The sequence below is a fragment of the Vanellus vanellus genome, assembly GCF_965231255.1.
Source record: "Vanellus vanellus genome assembly, chromosome: 4".
Taxonomy (NCBI): Eukaryota; Metazoa; Chordata; class Aves; order Charadriiformes; family Charadriidae; genus Vanellus; species Vanellus vanellus.
Window position 1 is genome coordinate 45,324,014 of NC_138909.1, and position 24,316 is coordinate 45,348,329.

The window sequence follows — 24,316 nt, forward strand, 5'->3', positions numbered from 1 at the left end:
CCAAAAGGATGTTTTGGAAATACTGCCCCACAGCTCTCCTATTTATTGCAGGGATACTTTTATAATCCAAATGTTCATTTGGACATTCAAGCACCACTATGCCATTTATCTAAGAACATTGATTTAAAATCTAGTTTAGGCATTTATTTAAAAGCAAGTTATTTAAGACAAGTTCTGTAGTTTCTTTGATATTTACCCAAAATGGTCCAAGGGATTTCTTTCAGTAGACAATTCTCATGGAAGTCTTTGTTCAAGTTTCATTCTAAAAACAGTTTCCTAAATGTTTTCCAATATTTGAATTCTTCCCTCCCTTTACACGCCCTCTAGTACAAGAAAAAGTAGTTTTTACTGATGCAGCTGTTTTCTGGACCCTCAAACTTAATGGATCTTCTGTTTCTTTGTAGGTGAATTGACATCAGCAGTTGAAATTACGCAAACAAGTTTTAGCTCTGGCACTTCCACTCTCAGTGTGTCTATACCAACGAATTCAGAAGTTGGCTCTGATATTTTGTCACCCCGTGAACTCTCTTCCCCCTTCTTAAGATCTTTTGGAGACAAACCAGTGAGTCAGTGCAGTATGTCATGCCACCAACTGGAAAGAACTGCTCCGCTTTCCACACAATGGGAGGCAGAGTGTTCAGCTGAACCAAACCAGCAGCAGCAGACTGCTTCACCTGACTTCCGTTCTGACAGAGTCAGTCCCGTGCTTGTTGCAAAAAGTGTTCAGGATCTGCTAGCTAAAAATGAGTCAAAAGATGTGAATAGCAGCCTGCAGAGATGGACTGCTGCTTCTTTGGCTGAAGTTAAAAATGAAATGGAAGTTGACAGAGGATCACAAACTTCAAGTGTAGGTAGTATGAGAAATAAAGGTAAAGAAAGTGATTCTTCGATTGGATCTGGTACATTGCAAGAAATACGTAAGCTTTTGGCAGAGGCTTTAGCTGTCAGGTGGCGTGATCCTATCTTTTCCACTGCTTCTTCTAGAGAAACTGGTAAGTCTTCCCCAGTGCTGATGAGAAAGGAGGATGGCCCCGAAGATTGCACGTTAGTGAAAGACAGTGTCCCTCAGTTTCAGAAGATACATTCATGGGATGAGACTATGACCCGAAGAAGTATGCAAGAAGAGGGGTCGGTATTAAAGCCGCTGAATTTTAGCACATACAATTTAAGATGGGAAAATTCTTTTGATGTTAATTTGCGCAATAGTGAAGAGATGATGAAAGAAATGACCAAAGAGTTTAGGACAGGGAAATCTGTAGGAAGGTCTGAGCCAGAAGGCTGTAGTAGTGTAACTACAGACAGAAATCAACCTGGTTTTGTGGCTCTTGCACAAAGCAATGGAAGTAGTGAAGTCAACACTGGAAAAACTTCAGAGTTGGGGAATCCTTCTTCGTCAGAGCATCTAAGCAGCGTCACCAGTGTCCCAGCAGACTTCCAGAGCACGTTGTCCAAAGCTAGTATAGCTGGAAGCAAGGCAGGAGGCATGCAAGAGAGCGATGACGGTAGCAGTGGATATTCACTAGCTGCTCGTGTCAAAAACCTTATAGGGAATCCTTCTTCCTCAGAGCCTCTAGGCAGTGTCCCAGCAGACTTCCAGAGCACATTGTCCAAAACTAGTGTAGCTGGAAGCAAGGCAGGAGGCATGCAAGAGAGCGATGATGGTAGCAGTGGATGTTCACTAGCTGCTCGTGTCAAAAACCTTATAGGGAATCCTTCTTCCTCAGAGCCTCTAGGCAGTGTCACCGATGTCGCAGGAGGCTTCCAGAGCATATTGTCTAAAGCTAGCGCAGCCAGAAGCAAGGCAGGAGGCATGCAAGAGAGAGATGACAGTAGCAGTAGATATTCAGTAGCTGCTCGTGTCAAAAACCTGAGAAATGGATCACCTGTGATACATGGAACACAAATTCTGAAGAGTGCGGATGAAGAGGAGAGGAAAGCACGAGGTAATAAAATGTCTCAGTTGTGTTTTATCAAGTGTTATGTTAGAATGGCAAATATTTATGTTTAAGGGATTGCTTTGAAATTACTTTGAAATGATGAGGTATGGACATAAGAGGACCTGAATCTGTTCCCCTGATTTTCAAGGTGTTTATGTTATATTATTAATGACAAGCTTTAGTGGGACAGGGCTTAAATGGTCAATGTTTTTTAGTCATCTTATGTAGAATGATAGAATGGGGTAGAATGGGACTTTTTCAGTTTGAATACCTTCTTTTGCCTAACATTGACACGAGAAAGTGTTTTGTCCTCATAGCTTTTAGGCACGTGCTAGATTAAGAATTTGAGAAGGTATTGTGTGAAAGAGTGTCGGCTTGAGTCTGAAACTGTAAAGATGACAGAACCAGGCAATGAGTCCTGGATCCATCCAAAATTCCAAAGAAATGTTCAAAAGACCCATTTTAAATTGTATTCCTCGTCAGTCTGTCAGCTCTGGTATTTGATAGTGGTCTTTGTCATGGTAGCTAGGAATGCATAGCAAAGTTTTGATTTTAAGTTATAGAACTGTTGTTATACATGATATGAGAAAATGGAAAGGGAACTGCTTTCTGTTTTATGTTCTTTGTGTAGCATGGGTGAAGCTAAAACTGGCCAGCCAATCCCAGGAATCTTTGTCAGACTGGAATGAAGAGGACCAACAAAGACGAGAGAAAATACAGGCAGAGCTGTTTCTGAGTGCCAAGAAATCTGCACTAGCCAAGGTACAAAACAGACAAACCAGCTGCTCTGGAGAAAATTTTTGAAGTGGGGGGATAAATGCTACTGTCATGCTTGTGATCTTAAAATCTTGAATTATATCCCTTCAATATTTTTGAAGATTGGTGGCTAGACTGGGAGAGGAGGATGCAAACTAATGAGAGCTGTGGAGACGCTTATTTTGGCTTAGGCAGTTCCTGTGTATGTTTTAGGACCTGCCAGGCACGTGCTGTTGTGTTTGGTTTTGGTTTTTTTTTTTTTTTCCCCAGACAGTAGTTAGATATCTTGGGTGGGGGGGGGTGGTTTGGGGTGTAGAGGGGTGGCACACAACTGAAGATAATCTGAAGGAAGGTGTGAAGGACAGAGATGTGGTCAGTGATGATGCAATAGGAGAATTGGTGTTACTGTGGTGAGAAAGTGCACACAGCTCATGATTCTTAATTGGCTTAATGAGTTCTCCTTTTCACAAAATGTTTATGCATGTGCTGATTGTGCCTTGTAAACTCCTTCTGTGGAAAGGGTTTATACTACAATGCAATATTGTCTAGGTGATGGCAGTATTTGTTGTGTTATTTCCCACGTGTTCTGAAATGTTTACAAAGGAGTGTGATACTTATTTTTGAAAGGATGCGTCAGGGAAGAAGGGAGTAAATTGTTCCTTCTTTATTTTGACTGTATCAAAGGTAATGGGCTCAAGTGCGAGGAAGTGTCTTATTAAGAAAAGAAACTCCTTGACGGTAAGGATGATGAGAGGAAGATTATGGAGTGTTAATCATAGTATGTTTTTTAAGAAGAGCTTGGGCATGTATCGGTAAAGAATGATCTAAGTGTAGTTAATGCTGAATTAGGGCAGGGATATAGATTAGATGAGCTTTCAGTCTCTTACAGCTCTATTTTTCTGTGAAAACTTGTCATTGAGTTGTTGTGATGTTTTGTGTATCTCCTTTGGAACATTTCTAGTTCATATATTAACTTATCTGAATTGGAATTTGTCTAAGCAGCAGTATATTACCTTCAGTTTGACTTTAAATATCCATCTTCAGTATTCATCTGATGTCAAGTCTAATTATGTCATGATTTCTAGGGGGGGGTCTGTGTGTCCCAAGATAGGGTGCTATTCATAGAGAGCATTTTGAACAAAAAAAAAACCATATCAACATCTCCACATTTTTCCAGTCTAATATGAGTAGCAGATAGACGATGTATTCATGTGTGCAGGATAGAGAACCCAAAGTTGGTGCGAGAGAGGCTGGATAATTAGGCAGAGCTAAAGGTTGGGACTGTTTCTGAGGAGAATGTAGAAAATTTGCATTTGAAAATACAGTCATAATTTGTCCTAAATTTGGTGTTTCAGATAAATGCCTTTAGGTTTAGTCTTCCTTGCCCCCCCCTCCCTTTTTTTTTTTTCTTTTCTTTTCTCTTTCTAGACTGCCTGCCTCCCAGGAAAAGCAGTAGGGTGTTGGTTGGTTGTTTTAAAAGCCTTGCATCAGCAAGAATGAAGAATAGTGTTTTAAGAGTAGTCTGTGTTTGTGTTTATAGTTTTTTGAGCATGAACAGTGTTGGTAATATAGACAGCAGCTTCCAAAAATCATCAGACTAAGCTTCTTGGCTGTTCATGTATTGATGTAGTCTTTGACTGGGAAGCCTGGAAAAAAACCCAACATGTTAACAACTTTATTTTTAGAAATTCAGACAATTCTTAGAAAAAAAAAAAACCCAAACAAATAATTTTTTGCTTCAATCTACTAATTAAAAAGTAGAGGCCCTGAAGCTATTTTCCCAACTTTTAGATTTTGTTGGATCCCAGCTTTGTCCCTAACATTAACTTGTTACAGACTGGAACCAAGTATTTTACCTTTATGTGATTCAGTGTCAGCTATGAACTGTTTTATCCCAATTTAGAGTAAGAAAACATTAATCAGTGCTGCAACAAGAAATTGCTTTAAGTCAACCACAATGCTTTCTGGTTTGATCTTGAAAATATTTTTGCTCTACAATGGCTTTAACTGGAGATTAAAAATAGTTTTAAATTTGCAGAATGAGGGTGGCTGTTTTTTTTTTTTGTTATACTTAAGATAAATATGTGTTTTCCCTCCAAGAAAAAGAGTATGTCACTGAAAAATACCAATTGTTGAAAATTATTTAACTGAAAAAAATGCAGCCAGTTTTATTGCTGGCAAAAGAATCTACTATAAATACAATAGAAACCATTCTGTAAAATACCCGTTGAATTTATAGAGGAAAGCTGGCAATGCACTGACTCAAAAAGAACAGAGCAAAGATTATGAAAAGATATTTTCCTTTTCCTAAACTTTAAAGACTGAGAAAGACAAACTGTTCCTAACACTCATGCAAACAATTCTTTCGTCAGACCGTCATCTTTATTTTAGTGCTTCTGATGCAGGCTTATGATGAGTGTTCTTTTGAGAAACTTTAGGCTCTGCCTCTTGTTTTTATAGGTGACATCTCAAGAAATATAATGTACCACTGTGATATTTTATTGTTTCCCACAGCAAGCACGTGAACTTTGTCTATAAAAAGAGACAGTGCAACAAAAGATCAGGGCAGCTTGGGAGAGTTTTTCTCAGTTATCTTTTACTTCTAAAGATTGTTCCATCTTTTGAGATAGTCAAGTATCTGTTTGGTAGCTGTTTGTCACTGGTGATGTGTTAACAGACGCTCTAAAAAGGAAGCATCATAATGATTTCTCAAGTTCTAGCTAAGCAGAGCGTTAAAGGAGGTGATTGGGACATATGCGCATAAATGGGCTCCAAACATGTACTCAAGTGCTAAGCTGAATAGTGGCCCAAAAAAGGGAGCATTCAATATGAAAATTTAATTTTGAAGAGCTATCTCTAATAGCAAGCAATGCTCATGAGTGTAGCTCAGAATTTTACTTTCTTTGTTTTATCTTCTGTGAAATTGACAAACCTTGCATAGTGAATCTGTTTTCTGTACCCTCAATTTGTGGAGTCGTCTTGGTGATTTTATAGCTCTTCCATTACACAGGGAGAGAAATACTCTACTCGCACTGCTATTTTTATAATAAACACTAAAACTTGGCAGAAATGCCTATGAATAGATGGCAAATGTGGAACTTCTGATATAGAGGGTTTGTATTCTAAATTTCATACTGACTCTATTTGATACTGACTCTTCCTAAAGGTCTTACTTGGCCATTCATGGGGAGAGAAAGTGCAGTGCATTGGGCTTCTTTAGGAGGAAAAGGAAACATAAGCTGCAGATTTATTAACTGCAAATGTTTTGTGAACGTGTGTAAAAAAAAAAAAAAAACAAAAACAAAAAACAAAAAAAAAAAAAAACAAAAAACAAAAACAAAAAAACCCACAACAACTCATTATAAGCTGATGGCACTCTCTTATAAACCTATTTGTGATGAAGGGAGGCAGAGAGTTGCCAAGATGTTCCTGAAGATGGCTTACTGTTTGAATAATCCTACATCTGTGGCCATACTGGTGTGGCTGTAGAGATCTGTGTTTTGCCTGAGCAAGTAAGTTGGTGTTAGAGTACTTTTTCTTTTGATAGGCTTGAGGAGTTTAACCTTAGGATGGGTGATGCTTCTCAGTTATAGAGTGTTATAGAATGATGTGAAGGTGTTTTTGATTTTTAAGACAAGTGTATGAAAAGTCAATTCTCCAGAAATCAGCCCTGATACTGTTCTTCCACTGAAATCATTAGGGTCTTTCAAGAATAATAGGGCATTCCAAGAATAATGTGGAAAAGCCAAAGACTTGTAGGTGGTCTTCTGTTCTGGGAGCGTTGTCTTTCAAATGTAACCTTCTTGTGCCGTTTGTGCATGTACATTTGTTTTGGTCCCCCAGTTGAGATTGAGGGCTTTTGAGTTGCTGTTAGATAAAAGTTGAATTTCAGCATGTTAAACCTAAGAATTATCCTTCTAAATTGAGGACCTTATTACCCCATCTGTATTTTTGTGGGTGCGAAATAGCTATCACTTGACGTATCTAAGAGTGTTCTGCCTTTGTATACTGTATTCTTCCATTATATGCTGTATTTTTCCACTCCTTGTACTTTCTCAGTTTTTCAGGAAGTTCACCAAGTTGTAGCTATAAATTTGTGCTGCAGTCTCTTGTGGATCATATGCCATACAGATCTTTTTTGGAAGGATGACACATAACAAGCCCAATAAGACATGTGAAAGGCTTGGGAAGATGAGTTTATAGCAACTTCTGTGCTTGCTTTCAGTAGTAGGAGTTGCTATGTATTACTTTGGGTCATTGAACTGGTACATGGTTTAGGGAAGAGATCGTTTTGGGAGCATCCCTACCATGGCACACAACTTTTCTGTGTCTTTGCGTTCTTCTACAGTCCCTTGTTGTCCCTCATGGCTATAGGAAATACAGGAAGCCAAATAAAGTAGTTTACTTACTTAGGATAGATAAGACCACAGGAAAGCAATAATCCAGACCTTGCTGAAATAGTTTCCTGCTAATGATATCTGGGATGCAGAAAGGATGGAAAACCTGTTGTGGAATACTTGTATATACTTTAACTTACACCAAAAATGTTTTTGACTGATTTTTATTTCCAAATTCCAACTAGCTGCTAAGAATCTAATCATCCAGGGACCTTTGTTGCACTTCATTAATGAAATATACTCTGCTGTTCCCACAGTCACTCCAATGAGTAGGAAAAAATAAATATAGCCTAGATTTTTTTTTTTTATTTTTTAAATTAGCTTGTCTGGCCCATCTCCATGACAGTATGTTTATCTCAGATTTGCTGTCTGCACCTAAGTGGAAGTATTGTAATTTTTAATCACACTTAAATGAAGGAAGTGCAGACACTGAGAAATTAATAAAATGATGTCCACAATTAAGAAATTCTTTGTAAAGAAGGCTGGTAGCCTATAGTTTCACATACACTAACGTGAGCTCTAATGGTCTGGATATAAGGTTTGGATGCTGATGAAATTGTCTTTTGTTTTGTCCATTTCCAGTGTTCACTAACCGTGATACTGCCTCTGATGCTAAACTGACCTGTCAAAAAGAATCGGGGTGAAATAATGTAAGAGGGAGATGCTTTCCAGCATGTTGTGTGAAGTGTGGTGTGGTATTTTGTGTCAGGAGTGGGACTAACTGTATGATACCTGTTTCAGTTAGTGCGTATCTAAGTGAGGGGAATCTCAGTGTGTAGATAAATGTTTGTTTCTCTAGAATCAATGCTGCTACTCCCAAAGGTTAGTGTTTCAGGTTTTTTGTTACTGCCCCTCGTTGGAGGTGCAGTGTTAACAGATCAGGTGAGTAGTTGCCTTAATGTGCTTTAGAGCAAAATCTGTTGCATTTTTCTGATCAACGGTGGCAGTAATAAATTACTGTGAGTGGTAACTTAAGGTTTTCCCAGTTGTACTTGCAAGGCTTTCTCTTTGTGCTATAAGAACAACAGGCTTTCTGCATGGATCTGGGAGTGTGATGTTTTATTCACTTGTTTGTAGTGTGATCTTTAAGTCTAGAGGTATTTGCGTATCTCTTCTTCCAAACTACCTTCTCCTTGCAGAAGTCAGGTAAGTTGCACTGGTGAGGCCACAACTGGAATACTGTGTCCAGTTCTGGGCACCCCAGTTCAAGACAGACAGGGAACTGCTGGAGAGAGACCAGCGTAGGGCAACTGAGATGATTGAGGGATTGGAGCATCTCCCTTATGAGGAAAGGCTGAGAGAGCTGGGACTCTTTAGCCTGGAGAAGAGAAGGCTGAGGGGAGACCTTATTATTGCTTACAAGTATCTAAAGGGTGGGTTGAAGGAGGATGGAGCCAGACTCTTTTCAGTGGTTCCCAGTGACAGGCTGAGGGGTAACGGGCGGAAGTTGGAACATAGGAAGTTCCATTCAAATACAAGAAAAAACTTCTTTACGGTGAGGGTGACAGAGCACTGGAACAGTCTGCTCAGGGAGTTTGTGGAGTCCCCTTCTCTGGAGATTTTCAAGACCCGCCTGGATGCAGTCCTGAGTAATGTGCTCTGGGCAATCCTGCTTTAGCAGGGGAGTTGGACTAGATGATCTCTAGAGGTCCCTTCCAACTCTGAAAATTCCGTGAATTTGCTACAAAGATCAACTGTCAGCATTTGGGAGCTTCCCAATGCGAAAAGTCTTGGAAGCAAAGGTCCTATCCATCCCTGCCTCCAGTCCAGCCCAAACCACAACACGCGTGCACGGGGAGTTGCAGAAAGTAGGAAATGAGGGTGGTGAGTCAGTCAGAGAAGATCCCATTTTGTTTGTCTGGCTTGTTGATCTTAGTAAATCTCTGCAGACCATGAACATGCCTTTTTAGTATCTGCTGTTTGTAATGAGTTGAAAGAAGAGTTTGGAATGGCCAGACTTCATCGAGTATTTAGACATACTTATTTCTACTTCGGTTGGAAAGTAACTAGAGCCATTTTCTGAACCCTTCATGCCTTTTATCTCTGTATAGTATATTTAGTACTTTGTCTACAAAAGGTGTGTAGAGAAATCAGGTTACATTTTGAAATGCCAGAAGGTGTAGGTTCCTTAGTGAGTAGGGACTGTAGCCCTGGGAATTTTCCAGTAAACTGCAGTGTCAGTAAACTGCCTTATTTATAGGCAGCTGAAAGGCAACACCATCTGATGAGTATGCTCAGAGAGTAGGGTGTGGATTTTTTTTGTCTGATTCTGCTGATGCACTATAGCATATGTTGCATTAATTTTATTTACCTGATACGATAAATTGGGAGGTTTTCTTGATGGAATGGGGCTTGATGTACAGGAGAAGATGAAGCAATGAGGTCTGGAAAGCATGCTGAAAATGGGAATGGTTAGTAAAATCAGGCGAAGAAATGAGCAGAGAAGTTAGTATTAAAATAAATTATTAGTTTCAGTTTCCTAAATGACTACAGGCAGGTAATTTAAGACACAGCATTTTATACTATTTTGTAAAATACATGCCAGAGATGCCTGAATATGTATAGTCAAATAGCAGAGTCCTAAATATAGTGGCTCTGATACTGGGAGGTGATACAGATGTGGGACAATTTGCATGGTCAGACAAAGGTGTAAATGTAACTTATTTGTAAAACCATTTTATGACCAAAGACAACTGACAGTGAACTTCCTTGGTTTTGGTGGGATTAGTTTCTTACTGTTGCTAGGAATACCTTCCCTTTTTTTTCAGAAGGAATGCCTTCTCTTTTTTGTCACCAAACAAAAAAAGAATAGTATTGGTGGCAAACAAATCCATTTTGACGGGAGAATGAAAATTATCTATGCCTGAGAATTGGAAAGTTTTTACAAGTTATCATTTACCTTAAAGAGCAAATCAAAGCTCTGATTATTTTCAGTCATTTTTTAATTATTGTCAGCAGTGGGTGGTGACCATAAAAATAAAAAGATTTATTACAGCTCTTGTCTGAGAGGGAAATTAGCGTACTTGTTTTAGGGGAAAAGAGAAATATCAATTACAGAAAATTAAAGCTTTTCTAATTAAATATTTTCTCATGCTTTGTAAAAAAACAACTTACTGTTCTTTCCACTTGTTCCCATGTAACTGAGTTCCTTTCATTTTACTTCTGCTTCATAAACGCTAGAGCGAACTCAAGTGCAAGGGAAAACGTTTTACATCAAGTTCTGCTTCATATAGTGATATTTATGGCATAGCAAAATGTCAGATACAGAAGTATCCCTGTAACCCTAAAAACGTCATGTAATGTAGTGCTTTTGTAGCATGGAGTTTGTTTGGACTCTGGTCCAAACCAGAAGAGTTTTAGTGTGTGTCTGCTAACTGATTTCTTGGAGGTCACCAGAACTTAACATTATATAGTTGGTTAAGGTTTGAGTACTTATAACTGAAAGTAAATGTGGGTTTCTGCGTTGTTTTGTTTTTCTGTGGAGCTATGAAGGGATGCCTTTCAGCAGTAATTTACAGATCACAAGAAGTTAAGTTGTATACAAGATCTCCATCCCTGGAGATTTTCGAAACTTGGTGGGACAAGGCCCTGAACATCCTGGTCCAGTGCTGAAGTTAGCCCTACTTTGAGCGAGAGGTCAGATTAGAGACTTCCAGAGGTCTCTTCCAACCTAGTCTTTCTGTGATTTTTGTGTGGCTAATTGGCTATCTTTTTAATTAAAAAAATATTATCACTGAAATCATAAAGCTTTAGCAGGGTATGTTTGTCTCTCCCTAAATCCTTTTGAATTTAGGTAGTGAATAAATATTCAAAAGATAGTCATTATTCCTACTACATTATGAACTGGGTTTATGATAAATGATCAACTGTTTGTGAAGCCAACCGATAAAAAGGAGCAAAGTTTTATTCTTGTTTTCCAGTGAGTGTAGTGATGTTGAAAGGTATTTGCAACTTTATAGTTCATAAAACTAAAGGTTTCTATTATAGATGTCACTGCTGCTGTTTGCTATAGCATCAAACCTACATTAGCTAATTTGCTGGTACTTAAAATATGACAAATTTTTAATTAGTTCCATTAACAGATGAGTTTCAGAGAAAGCGTGTACTTGTTCATGATGATGGACTTGATTATTGACAGCACTAGTGTTTCTTTGAATTCTGCAGTCCAGATTTTGGCAAGGGCAGGAAGTTATCCACAATAATCTATGTGAATTCTTCTGTATTTTTCAGGATTCATGGGGATGCAATTTGGAAGCTGCTTCTCAGTATAGCCATAATCAGGAACAGGACGTAGAGCATTTCAAATCTTCAAGTGATAAAAGATTTCAAACTGGCAGCGACAGACAAACACAAGCAGTCAAGACTAAGGAGCTTTTAGAGTCAAGCTTAAAACAAATCATGCCATTATGTAGAGCTGATTCTTCTGATTGTTGCCTGCTGAAGGATACAGAGTTTAAATCTTTGAGTACCGTTCAAACACCTATCTGCAACGAGCATCAGGCAGTTGCAGCTGGTCATTCTGATGCTGTTCTTGAGCTTCATTCACCGTTGCAGATGGAGAGAGACACATATGCAGTGAGGTCTGCAGCAGAAGTAGTCCGTTTACCAGCTCAGAAGCAGCTGTTTATGGAAGAGTGTTCTGAAGAAATGGCTAAGCAAATTACTTCTATCACCTTTTCATCCCGAAAACGTTTGCAGTCACCATTGACTTCCATGGTACTCAGCAGCAGTCTTATTAGAGATGATCTTGATGGGATAATACCTTTGGAGGTTGACTCTGCTAGCACTGAGGAACACAGCCGTAACAAACAACAGTGGGAAAGATCTAAGACCTGTCCTCCTTCAAGTCCAATGCTTGCTGGCTCAGTGTCTAATGAGATTGCTTTTACTGCTGAGAAAGACAGGTTTCATCATGTCTCTGCTGACAGTAGCAGAGTTGGAGCTTATCAAGAAACAGACTGTTTGTCAGATGAAGGTTCTGTAAGCATCCATGCTGATAATAGACAGACCCTTAGTGCAAAAAATTCTGATGTTCTGCCTCAAGATGTGACTGAATTGGGCAGGCATAGTGCCAGACTCATGGGATTTGACTGCAATGTAAGATTCAGTCCAGAAATGAATAGATTTAATGAACCCTATTCTATAAGCTCTTATCAGCAGGAGAAAAGTAACCCACCTGGCCACATACAATTGTACAAGAGCTTAGAAGGTTCAGATCCAGCCATACAAACTGATTTGCTGAAGGGCCATGTTAAGTTATTTGAAAAAGAGAAGAAAACTCCTTCTGATGAAGTGCCTCTCATTCAGAAAGTGGGTACAGGAGAGCAAATCGGTACATCTCACCATTCATCTGCGGATGAGATTTTATCCACCACGTCTGTATTTCCTTCATCGCCAACTAAGAAAGTACTGTCTTGTGTCCGCATAACTCTTTCTTCAAAGTGTAATAACTCAGACCTGCATGGTGACTTGAATACTGAAAGAGAGATGAGATCATGGGATAAGCCTGAAGTTAATTCTCAACCAATATCTTTAAAAACTCCAGAAACTTTAATAGAATCTGTTTCTAAATTATCAGCTGCTAACCTTATTCCAGAAGATCAAAGACCTTCATCTTTCCCAATACTGGTGTCTTCAGCAGATCCCTGCCTAGTGCTTTCCTCTGTTACAAGCACAGCAGGGCAAGAGCTGCCTCCGCAAAGCAGTGAGAGACCACAAGTCACTGTTCTGGGTTCAGGGAGCTGTAGTGTGAAGAATATCTTCAACTCCGTGGTTCCTGCAAAGACTGAGAAAAGTACTTCTGATGCTACCACTCAGATAACAACAGAAAGTCCTGAAAAAACCACCTTTTCAGCAGAAATTTATGTTAATTCACAAGGCAGTGAAAATGCTGTCCACCAATTGTCTCTCCAGAAAGCACATGAACTTCCCAACAATACAACTTCATCTCTTAACAAGGTTTCCTCTTTCCCAAGGCAGTGTGGTGAGCAAATTAGTATGTTATATATTCAAGTTATTTATAGGTATTGAAAAACAAAAACAAACCCAGGTTTTTTGTGGAAGTAACATTCTTGAGATAATTTTGATATTTGAAGTTGCTCATATGGGGAAGAAAAAACCAACCCTTAAACTTGGTCTCTGTGGTGTTATGGGTAGGGAGTTGTATAAATACAGTTGTAGTTCAGTTCATGTTTATCTGGAACTGAATTTGTTGGGTGCCAGTCTGGTTCAAGAAAATTTTCTGACACTTGTTTCTAGATAATTTGATTTAGTTCGCTGTTTAGAGTTTATGAAGAGATATATCTGGTTACTGATTTACTCCCTAGTCAAGGTAGTACAAAAGCTAAGAGGAGAATATGCAAATAGCTATTTTCTGTAGAATAAAATAGGAAATGTGGAGGGCTTTTAAATCTGTTGACAGAGGAATGTGGATGTTGCACAGTAGTTTCCCATAGTGGTATTTTATACTACTGATATATGTACCCTTATGTAGCTTTCATAATTTTTCCTGGGCTCCAAGCTTTGTATCTCTGTTCTCAAGGTGTTTAAAATAGTGTGAGTTGAGAGAGCAGATTCTTTCATTATATCAAGAGTGCAAAAAATATTTCAGCTATCTGATCACCTTTTCTCTTTGCTGTTAAAAGTCAGCTAATGTTCTGGTCCAAACATTTGCTGGAATTCTGTTATGACAGCACACTGTTTTTATTGACTTGATAGACAGATATCCATGCTCATTTAAAATTATTTCATTAAACATGGATCAACTGGGAGCTATGTGGGTTTGTGAGGAGTTTTTTTTTTTAAGTCAGTGTTTGTCACCCAAGTCACAAATTTAATATTGAATAGGTAAGTAAGCTATTTTTTCTAGCGAAGCGACAGTCAACCTTCTAACCATTGGGTGGGTATTAATTAAATAACTAATAATTGCAATTTATTTTCCTAAAGAATATGCTATTTCTCCAGATTTACCACAGTGAACATCTTCAGCAGTCTCCTTGGGTCCTGATTTGTTGCTTTTATCTTTACTTGCATTAAAGGATTAAACCCTGACTTCTGTTAATTGCTTTGCCTTCCATTGCCACAGATCAGCCCTTATTGCTGCCGTATAAACCTTCTGGAAGTACTGGGATGTATTATGTTCCTTACCAAAAAGCAGGATCCAAAATTTCTCCAGTTGGGTCAGAAACCAGTGTTGAGAGTTCTCACTCAGGTATTCATTTATCTTATTTTATGTAAAATGATGGTTGTAGTTCATGGATCAAAATATATCTATTTCATATGCAGAATTGTCTCAGTTGAGCTCAGAACTCTTCTGTCCTCCCAGTTTAGAAAAAGTGGATTGATTTTAGTAGAGAAATGTCTTTGTTCGTGTGCACGCCACTTCATAACACAAATATATGTGAGTCCTGACTGAAGGCTATGGTTTCAATTTCTTTGATGAAAGGGTTCTTAGTACCCCATTCTGGCAGTTGAAAAGAAACAAGGCTCAATATTTTACAGCTTGGTAATTCTTTACTTTCCTCTGGGAATTACTGTTCAGTTTGGAGTCTTTCATATCTCTGACAGTTTTTCTTCCTTTTAGTTCCCTTATTTATGTATATTCTCCCCCTTTTTTATTAATTTGGTATGTGTGCATTCTGAAATATCTGCATAATACAACACATTTCAGATAATAGCTTTCTCAATACTGACTTTCTTTCCTCCGTGTTAAGGAATTCCAGTGTAGAAAGCCTTTGTATAAACAATGTAATACAACATAATTTGTAACTGTGCTTTAAAATGTATATTCACCTCTTCCCCACATCCTCCCATCTCCCAGTAAAAACCACTTCTCGTTACTGGAGGAAAGGATGCTCCGTGATTCATCAACTTCTTTTGCTTTGCCTGCTTTTATTTTTCAGTTCTCTCCTATACATGAAGAACGCATCACATAAGTATTATAGGTCTTATTTGCAGGTTGTTTTCAGTCAGAGCTTTTTGACATCTGTAGTTATTTGTAGACAAAACTAATATTAGGGAGATGTCCAGTTCTTGACAGATGTGCCCAAGGAAGTAGATTGATACAGTAGTGACAGTAAGTGCACAGGTTAGTTGTTATTGCCACAAATTGTGCTTGTAATTGTTTATGTGTGTCTGATCATTACATTTTTCCAGTCTGCCTGTTGTAATACGGTCAAAATGAGAGAAACAAATGTGATGCGAGTCTGTTGTTTTGCAGAAACTATGATACTAGATATAAAAATTCAATATGCATATGAGGCAATGCAAGGTTCTAGAAAATGTACAGCAGAATTAAAAAATAAATTTTTAAATGTGTTTTAAACTCCCTGCTGCAGCTAGGATTCTTAGCTCAAAGTAGTAGCACAATTTACTTGAGTTGAGGAAGTCCACTGAATGTAACCAGGTAGTGTTGACAAGGATGATAAATCAATTAGGGGCCATTTTAGGTTTCTAACATTAGGAGACAGTGGTATTGATAGTAAGAAAGCTCTGCTGCTGTTGTCTTGAATTCTTGTTTAGAGGTTATACAGGCCTACTCTAGTCTTCCAGTTTTTCTCCATTGCTATTCTGAGCTCGGAAAATAGATATTTACATCAGTCAGTGAAAATGTCTGGAATTTTAATGTGAGCAGGAGGGAGTCTGGGCACTCCAAGTCCTATGTCTGGCTTCCTAGCAGAGTTGTCTAATGCTTGTATTCTTCTCTGCTCATTGGTAGAATAGGTAAAATTTATCTGCCTGTCAGGGAAGAACCTTGTCACCAAAGATCATGGAAAACAATGTGACGCAATACCTACTGCTGCTGTGTTAGTCACTAGAACTGCTCACTAGGGATCATGATTGTTGGTTGGTGAATATACTTGTACTAATAATTGGATAATAGGCTTTCTTTCAGACATTGTCTTTGTTGTGAAATTGCTGTTTCTATTTTTCCTGCTTCCACTTTTTACTCATAATTATTGCTCTTCAGGGTCAAACGATGCTCTTCCTCCAAGCTTTCCAGCAAACGTGGTTGGTTTAAGGGATGATAATGCTCCAGACAATACAGCTATCGAGCATAAAGAAGGAATCTACAGTAAGAGGGCCAACCCCAAGCTAGCCTGGGCTGAGGAGCAAATGATACCAGTGGAAACTTCCCCAGGTAGTTAAAGCGTGTGTTTCATTTTACATCTGTTTTCATACACATGGAAGAAAGTAGGGCAAAAGAATTACATTTCAGGATCCACAATTTCTGAACTTATGGTATTGCTGATTGTCTGCATGAAGATGATGAATTGGACTAATTTTTCTCTTCCCCTTCTTTCTGCTTCTCCCTGACTGCCCAAATACTTAGTATTTGCTAGCACTCCAGCGACCTCAGTGCTTATCAGAGCCCTTGTAAGATTTTTTGGGGGGGTTGAGTTTTTTGTTGTTTGTTTGTTTGTTTAAGGCACTGTCAAGTTTGTGAAGTGCCAAGTCTCCTTTATGTGTAGAAAGGATGCCCATGTAGAAAATAACAGTTCCCTGGTAAACAAAAGCTGGTGGGATGGATCTGTATATTGAGTTGGGGTTGTGTTCCTGCCCACAAATACACTTGTGTCTTGTGGTGTCAGGTGAAGTATCTGTGTAATGTTGGTATTTAACTGAATTTTAATTTGTTTTGACTGATTCCTCTTTCTTCCTCCCCTCTATTAACCTCTTTGGATGATACTCCTGAGGGATGAAGGTCAGGATTTAATACTGTAGTAGCCTACTTTAAGGCTTTATTTGCTGAGAATGATGACAAAATGAAATTACGCTGTGCTTACTGATGATTTTGACGCTGTTTCTCATGACAGTAGCTAAAATTGGTCCTGATGGATACTGCTTTTGTACAGAATCTCATTTTGTGATTTTGAGTAGCTGATAAACTTGCTTGAGTCTGAATAGGGATGAGGTTTTTTGTTGAGTTTGAGAATTGCATCTTCTTCCTGGACAGAAGTAACTGTAAACAGAAAATTGCTGAGTGGTTGCCATCTCTCCTAAATGCAGCTATTAATTCCTCAGTGAAGCTGTTTATTGCACGGTACGGTATTTTGCAATATGTGCTATATTACACAAAGTGAGCAAATTGCAAGGAGGTAATATAATTGTGGCTGTTAATGAGGGATGGGACCTGAAACATATGTACAACAACGGTGTAATGGATTTTGAATTAGAGAGTTCCTGCTCCCTTCTAGGCAGTCACATATATAGGGGTTTTGGGAAGCCATTTCTTTTTCTTAGTATCATGTAAACTTGTTATATGGAGACTAATGAAACAGATTTTCATGGAGTACCTCAGTGTGATTATTGTTGTCCTTTTTAAGCAGACAGCTCAATACGCCCAGGGTAAGGTCACCCCACAGAGCTGTGCTGATGTATTGGTAGGGATTCCTTCTGATGATTTTAGTTCTTCAGTTTAGAAGGGGTTTTCTGTGAAGCTTTTCTCTTCAGAATAGAGAGATTTTGGTATTTACATTAGATAACTTTTATTTCCAGGAGATAATTTAAAATGATTGCATAAGATACACCAAACTTCATTATTTTATATTCGTTTTACTTTTTCAATAAGCATACATAGGACCAATAGTTGAATTAGTGCAACAATAAAGACAATGTTGTCTTAACCTAGTTTTTCTAATGGAAGAAATAGTTCTCTGTGAGCATTTACAAAATGCAATGATATGGAAACAAGTGGAGTAAGATAGAAAAATGTTTTTCTTCATTCACTGTGGGTAATTCAAAAGAAGAATGCTGGGTCATGGTGGTAGAGCTGAAGAAAGTGTGTGTGTATAGAAGTGAGGTCTCCAAACAAGAATCTGCAGTAACAAAATATGTTGGAGGAGAGATCAGTGGATACCTTTTCCTCTGAATAGCCTGGATAAAAATGAAAGGGGAACAGAAGTGTTAGTATAAAATTATCTAACAGTATTTTTCTGTAGCTGTGATGGTCTAAAGACACAGGCAAGAAAAGAACTGTCAGTAGTAATAATCTTTTGTTAAACCAGCCAGTACAGTTGGAAATTTAACAAGCTTTCTGAAGAAGGGCTTGCATGTCTAAAATCTTCTCTGACTTCTTCAACTATACTTTTAGATGCCCTAATAAAAGATTACCTCTACCCACAAAGCTTGTCTAGAGCTTAAAATTATGCAAGTTATGTATCTTTTTTAAAAAGTTTCTGTATATAAACATATTTTTATTTTTTGCCTGTTCGCATTCCTTCCATTTTGTTGGTAACTTTTTAAAAATACAGAAATAGCAAAAATTATGCATAGCATTCCCAAGCCTGATCTCATTTGTCAGGAGAATGTGGAGGAATTCTCTTACATGAGTATATAAACACTGACCTTGTATGGAAAGACAAATTCCTCCAATTTCAGAGTTAGTAAGACTGGGTCTGGGTGTGCTATTCATGACCTTTACATTACACTGAAAGTGTCTCTGTGTTGGGAAGGGAAGAGATGTATAAAATATAAGGAAAACAAGTGACTAAATAAAAGTAAGGTTTATGAGGCAGTATTAACAGTATGAATTCACGCAATTGTAACCCTTCCTGAGCTTAGCTTGCATCACTTTTTCCCATGTGGAATTGAGGTTTTGTAAAAACATAGCTTGTGATTCTTGATGAGGTGGGAAAGTATTTTCCTCCTGGGGTAGGGAGAGGCTTGGCTGGGTCACTTGCCACCCTTTTGCTGAATCAGTGGCAAAGCTTGCTCAAATGAGAAAAGGAAGTTCTATTTGCATCAGTAGATCACAATCACAGGAACAAGACTGTTTGAAACAAAACAAAAATACAAACAAAAAACCCCCAAACTCGGGAGGAATGTTGGAGAGCTAGAAGAAAACTAGTATGAGTGTGACTCCTGCCATTAACAGAGCTTGATAGGCATTTGCTGACAGCTTCCCATTACCTAGTAACTGGTGTTAGAATAGTAAATGGACTATTCTTTTTTTGTATTAACTTCTTTATTTATATTAAAGCTATTACTAATCTATAATTCATCTTTAAATAACATAGATGGCTAAAATGGCATGGAATATCTTGCAATAAGAATAGGGACTTGGGAAATCCTTCTGGCACTAGTATCTATAATTGCTACTTTCTGCCTTCATGGTTCATTATATAATTCAGTCCATTATATAAAGAACATAACATGAAACACATTTTTACATCTTAAAATTTGATAATTTTTTTTTACAGTATATTACAAATGACTTTAAAATTATTTTGGAGTGTATTTCTGTTAGCACACGCTGCAAGCATTCTTAATGTATATCTATTACAAATGAGTTTATAATTGGATTTCTGCATATAGTCCTTTGTAATTTCAGATAGTAGCATGTTCTGGGGGGATTTCACTGCTGCTTTGAACTAAAATGTGTCACCTGAGCTTGAAAGCAAAACAGGGTTAGATCTTGGTATGCTGTCAGAGGTAGTTCTAGGAGCTGTGCAGGAAGTGCTATTGGTTGTCTTACATATAGGGCTGTTCTGAGTTAAGAGATAATGTTCAGACATAGCGTTAAGGGACATTTGTACTCCCTGGGTATTTGTCTGAAAAGAGGCAAAACAAGTTGTGGCTGCTTGTGATGAGTTTCCATAAATATAAATAAAGACTCAGTCCAAATTTTGGTCTGGACCCTAATTACCTGTGGCATATTTAGAGTCCTCCTTCAGGTTCGGTTGTATATAATATCTTGGATTCCGTGTTTCAAATGATAGAAAATACTATTTATGTACTTTTAATAATGCTGAAACTTTTTCTAAGTTGTTTACATTTTGGGAATGGGTACAATGATTCCTACAATGAGTTGTTTGAAGTGATTGGAAAGTTTGGGATGAAAATCATTCTGTTTAATATTTGCTATTTGCTACTTGCTTCCCTGTAAAGAAACAAAAATGTAAAATGTTTTCTCTTCTAGAACGCACAGATAACTTGAATTCTGTAAAAACCACTCATTCGCTCTTCAAATCTGCACAGTTCTACCTTCATCATCCAATGCCTGTGTGTGAGAGCTACTTCCTGTCTAACAGCGAGCTGTCAGAAGACAGTTCTGGTGTTGGACATGCTAGACCTTCCTCCAGGGCTGTCTTGCAGAATCGGAAAAAAGTACATTGTCATCAGCAGGTTTTCTCTGTTTGTCCTAAAAAAGATGGTGAAAATGAATTCTTTCCACTCACTGCAGAAGCAGATAACAGCAAAAACGAGGATCTAAATGTTAGCACATCTTTGGGGAATGAAACCTCAGGGAAGGACCTACTTGAACATGGCAGAAGAGAAGCAGAACAAAAGGCAGCTAGAAATTATCCTTTGCCATGTAGCCAAACAACTCACCTCAATGAAACTGTGGAGAAAGACCTACCACCGAGACACAGAACCCATTCCAGTGGTAGCTTAGATGAACTCTGGATTAAGTTTCTGGAGTGCCAGAAGAGACATCAGCACCATCATTTTAGGAGTAATGGTGAGCTGTCCCTTGTTGAACGCCTCGATCGATTGGCCAGGGTCCTTCAGAATCCCATTAAGCATACACTAATACCACCAAAATCTGAAAAGAATGTTTCTAAAAGGGAAATTAAGAGAAGAGAGCAGAAGAAAATAAGACTGCCAGAAAAGACCATGTCTGAAAGTATCTTGGAGCCTAATGCAACACATGTTGAAGCAAGACCACATATCACCCATGATAAAAACAGCTTTGTTGAGCTCAGGAAAAGTAGGTCAGGAGAGAAAATTATCTGCCACATGAATAAAATTTTGGAGGACCAGCAGTACTTGGAAACCCCTAGTTACACTTCCTCAGAGACAAGGCTTAGTGGAGATCATGCCACCACAATCAGTTCCACCACCTCGGAATCAGATGCAGTGACCCAAACAGAGATGGAAACTGCTACTCAGACTGAGGTGAGCAGTTCCATTTCCACCATTGACACTGTCAGGTTGATCAGGGCTTTTGGTCATGAAAGAGTGCGAGTGTCACCAAGACTGTCCCAGCTTTATTGTACCATCAACTACCAGAAAAGTCGCTCCGAAAAGTGGAACAAGGGAAGTGGCAAAGCAGTGGGTGTAGAATATCCAAAGGTTACTTCTGAGAGACACAAGAAAAGGAAAGAGATCCAGGTATGTGGTTAGTTAGACCAAAAGACAATTTTAACTCATCTTTATAAGAACTCCTAAACTGCTGCACAGTAGTAGAGTTTGTTATTTGGAGAATAATTTAAAAATTCTCAGAGAGCATTGTTTATATGGGTAGACTTCTGTCTTTGATCCGATTAGCTCAAACAAGTCCTCTGCCTTTCCAGGAATAAGAATGGTTTAAAAAAGATTTTAATTAATATTTTTATTTATAATGTTTATTTAAAGGTAAAATAAAATTGTCATAAACTTTGCAACATTAGGACCATTGATATTCATTCTCACTGTCTAACAATGAAATTAGGATCCAACATTTCTTGCATGGTTGTAGTATTTAGAAGATTATTTTATTCCTTGTTCCATTCATAAGACTAGCCTTTCAATGTCTATTTGGACCTTAAAACCAACATCTAATCTTTTGCCTGTTAAAATCGCCCATTAGATAACTGATTGCAGTAATACTTATATGAGAATAAAGGTGTGCTGTTCCTGGTGCTTGATGTTGCGTTGAACCCATATGGCTTTAGAAAGTAGCATTTTTTTATCTGCTGATGTAGTGTTTTTTTTTTTAAATACATAAAGACTTATGACCCACCTCAAATAAGGAGTGAGAGAAAACTGATGGCAAAATGGCAAACAATTTTAAAATCCAAATTTTGGTAATTTCTCTGATGCTTGGCAGAACAGAAATCAAGAGGTTGTTTGGTTTGTTTTAGTTGCAAATATCTGTGGTTCAGAGACAGATACTCATTTATAGCAGGATCCTTACTCCTAGAGAGACTACTGTACAAATCTTTCGGGCAAGTGCGGCATTTTGTAGCTCTTTTTTTTTTTTTTTAATGACAGCCTATTGTCAGCTCTGCTTCCAGAAAACTTGGTTACAGCTTTTTTTATTTATAGATGCTGAACCCATCCCAGAAGGCTTTTATCTATTCCAGTTTCTGTTATTTCTAAAGCACTCTTCAAGCTGCCATCTGGTAGCAGGTACAAAGCTAAAGGTTGCGCTATTCAGCTGCTGAAGGGTTTTGAAAGCACTGCACTGAATATTCTAGTCCAAATAGGAATATGCATGTCAATATTCAGTATTGAATGGCTGCTTATATTTATTTCTGTGGGCTGATATGCATGTGCATGTAAATGGTTATCTTTTTTTTTTCCTTATTTTATACTGTCTTCCCTTTTGCTGAGCACATATTCAAATTTGCTTCTGTTCTCTGAAAGAAGATACGTATCTACTACATCTGTCTAGTGCGCTCTACTAGAGTTGAAATACCTTCATGAAACTGAAAAACAGTTCTTGCCAGTATGCATGAGAGTAAAAATTGCCTCCTTTTAATGTTGACATGATATTATGTTTTGCATTGAAGGGGTGATAGCAGAGGTTCGATAAAAAGGTAATAAAAAAGCCTCTGTTCACTTCCATTGTGGCTGGCGTTATGAGTTACTAATAGGATACTAATTGCTGTAATCAAGGAAAAAAACTAATCTGTTTCATAATTAAAAATCAAATTCAGCAGAGTTGCAGAGACTGGTCTGTGCTGCACTGTTGGATTTAAAGCCTGGGGAAGCACTGTCAGTTAATTGCTGTTAATAAAGCACTAACCTTTGTATTTTACATAACCAAAAAGTTTGTGGACTAGATGCGTTACACTTACAGACTATATTCCTTTTTAAATGGCTGTGAAGTAATGACACATAAAATTTAGATTAATTTATTATAACAAAGTTGTGCTGCTTACATCTCTGCAGCTGGAACTTCTGTTTGTGTAAATGGTGAAGATGGGAAACTAATGTTTTCCCTAAGCCATGATCTTACAATGCATTTCTTTTTTTTGTTTTCATTGAGTTTAGCTCTCTCCACCTAGAGAACTTGTGTAATGAGGATTACAGGGTGAGAGAACTTCCCATGTTTTGCAAGGACTTTGCACTTCCATGCCAGTGGTACAGAACTGGAGTTCAATGTGAATTTACAAAGCAATGTGTTAATCTTTCAAGATGCTTTGTCCTTCCAGCAGACCCAGCAACCTTTAAAGGCTTTTGGGTTGAGAGCATAGGAATACAGGTTTCAGTTTAGATATTTATTCTCCCTCTTTCCAAAGCAGAAATATTTCACACTTTGCAGTCTTTCATGAAAGTAGAGCTAACAAATGATCTTGCCACAGCAAAGGGTTTTTATAAGTCTGTCTCAACAGGCCACATTGTCTCATGAACTTTGGACAAATTGGAGGATGCTCAGCACTGTGCAGAATCTGATCACAGGCACAGTCTTGCATACAGAAACCGTGCGCTCTTCTTACTAGAATGGGATGCAGAAAGCGCATTGGCACATGAGGGTGAAGTCAAGGCTGACTGTTGTGTGGCATAGCAAGAAGAGACAGTGATCAGCCTATGATAAACATCTAAATAACAATAGAATTAAGGTACAACAAGTAAAGAGTGATGGCTGTAACTTTTTTGCTGTTTAGAACCTGCTTTCTGTTCATTTTGGTTAGTGTTTCAGGAATTTCTGTTCTCTTGCTCATTTTTTTTTTTCCTAGAAGGCAATCTCCCTTTCATTGGATTCAGCTTCTGCAAGCAGCAGTTCTTGGGGGCCAAGCTCTGCTCTTAGTAACAAGCGACGGACACGGATGCTAAACAAAGGCATCCAAGCAGGTGAGTTGTTGAATTCCAGAATTGTCTTTTCTCTATTTGTTTCTGCCTTTCATCTCTTTGGAAACCAGTCTCCAAAGTCTGTTGCATGTTTCTGGTGATGGGTGTGTACACGCAGCATTCTTCAAATTCACTTCAAATGCTTTTAGAGAAAGATGTTATGTTCTACTTAAAATGAGCCATTTCATTTCCTTTCTTGGTCTGCTTGAGTAGTAGCCAGTTTTATCACTTATAAGTTTATTCACCCAAGCTTCTGATCCATTTCAATAGTAAAGGTGAACTAACTGTATTTTTTTATATATTGTTTTGTCTGCAAGGCATCTGTTACTCACAGAATACATTTTGTAGGCTTATGCTATTTCAGAAGGCAACTGCAGTGTTTCATGTTCTTGGTAATATTTTGGATGTTATATTCTATTTAAAATATACGTTGATCCTTGGAGCGGT

At 38.1% G+C, this 24,316-nt stretch overlaps 1 protein-coding gene across 1 annotated transcript in view; it reads left to right on the top strand.

Annotated features, from left to right (window-relative positions):
* Positions 1–1,213: 1,213 nt before the first annotated feature.
* ALMS1 (ALMS1 centrosome and basal body associated protein) overlaps positions 1,214–24,316 on the top strand; it is a gene marked incomplete at its 5' end in the record, with an annotated part of 40,330 nt that continues 17,227 nt past the window's right edge. Inside the window, 7 exons of the mRNA XM_082483081.1 lie at positions 1,214–1,943; positions 2,569–2,699; positions 12,533–13,073; positions 14,175–14,300; positions 16,059–16,229; positions 20,010–21,205; positions 23,758–23,872. Of these exons, the coding sequence (XP_082339207.1) occupies positions 1,214–1,943; positions 2,569–2,699; positions 12,533–13,073; positions 14,175–14,300; positions 16,059–16,229; positions 20,010–21,205; positions 23,758–23,872 (3,010 nt within the window). The remainder of the gene's footprint in view (positions 1,944–2,568; positions 2,700–12,532; positions 13,074–14,174; positions 14,301–16,058; positions 16,230–20,009; positions 21,206–23,757; positions 23,873–24,316) is intronic.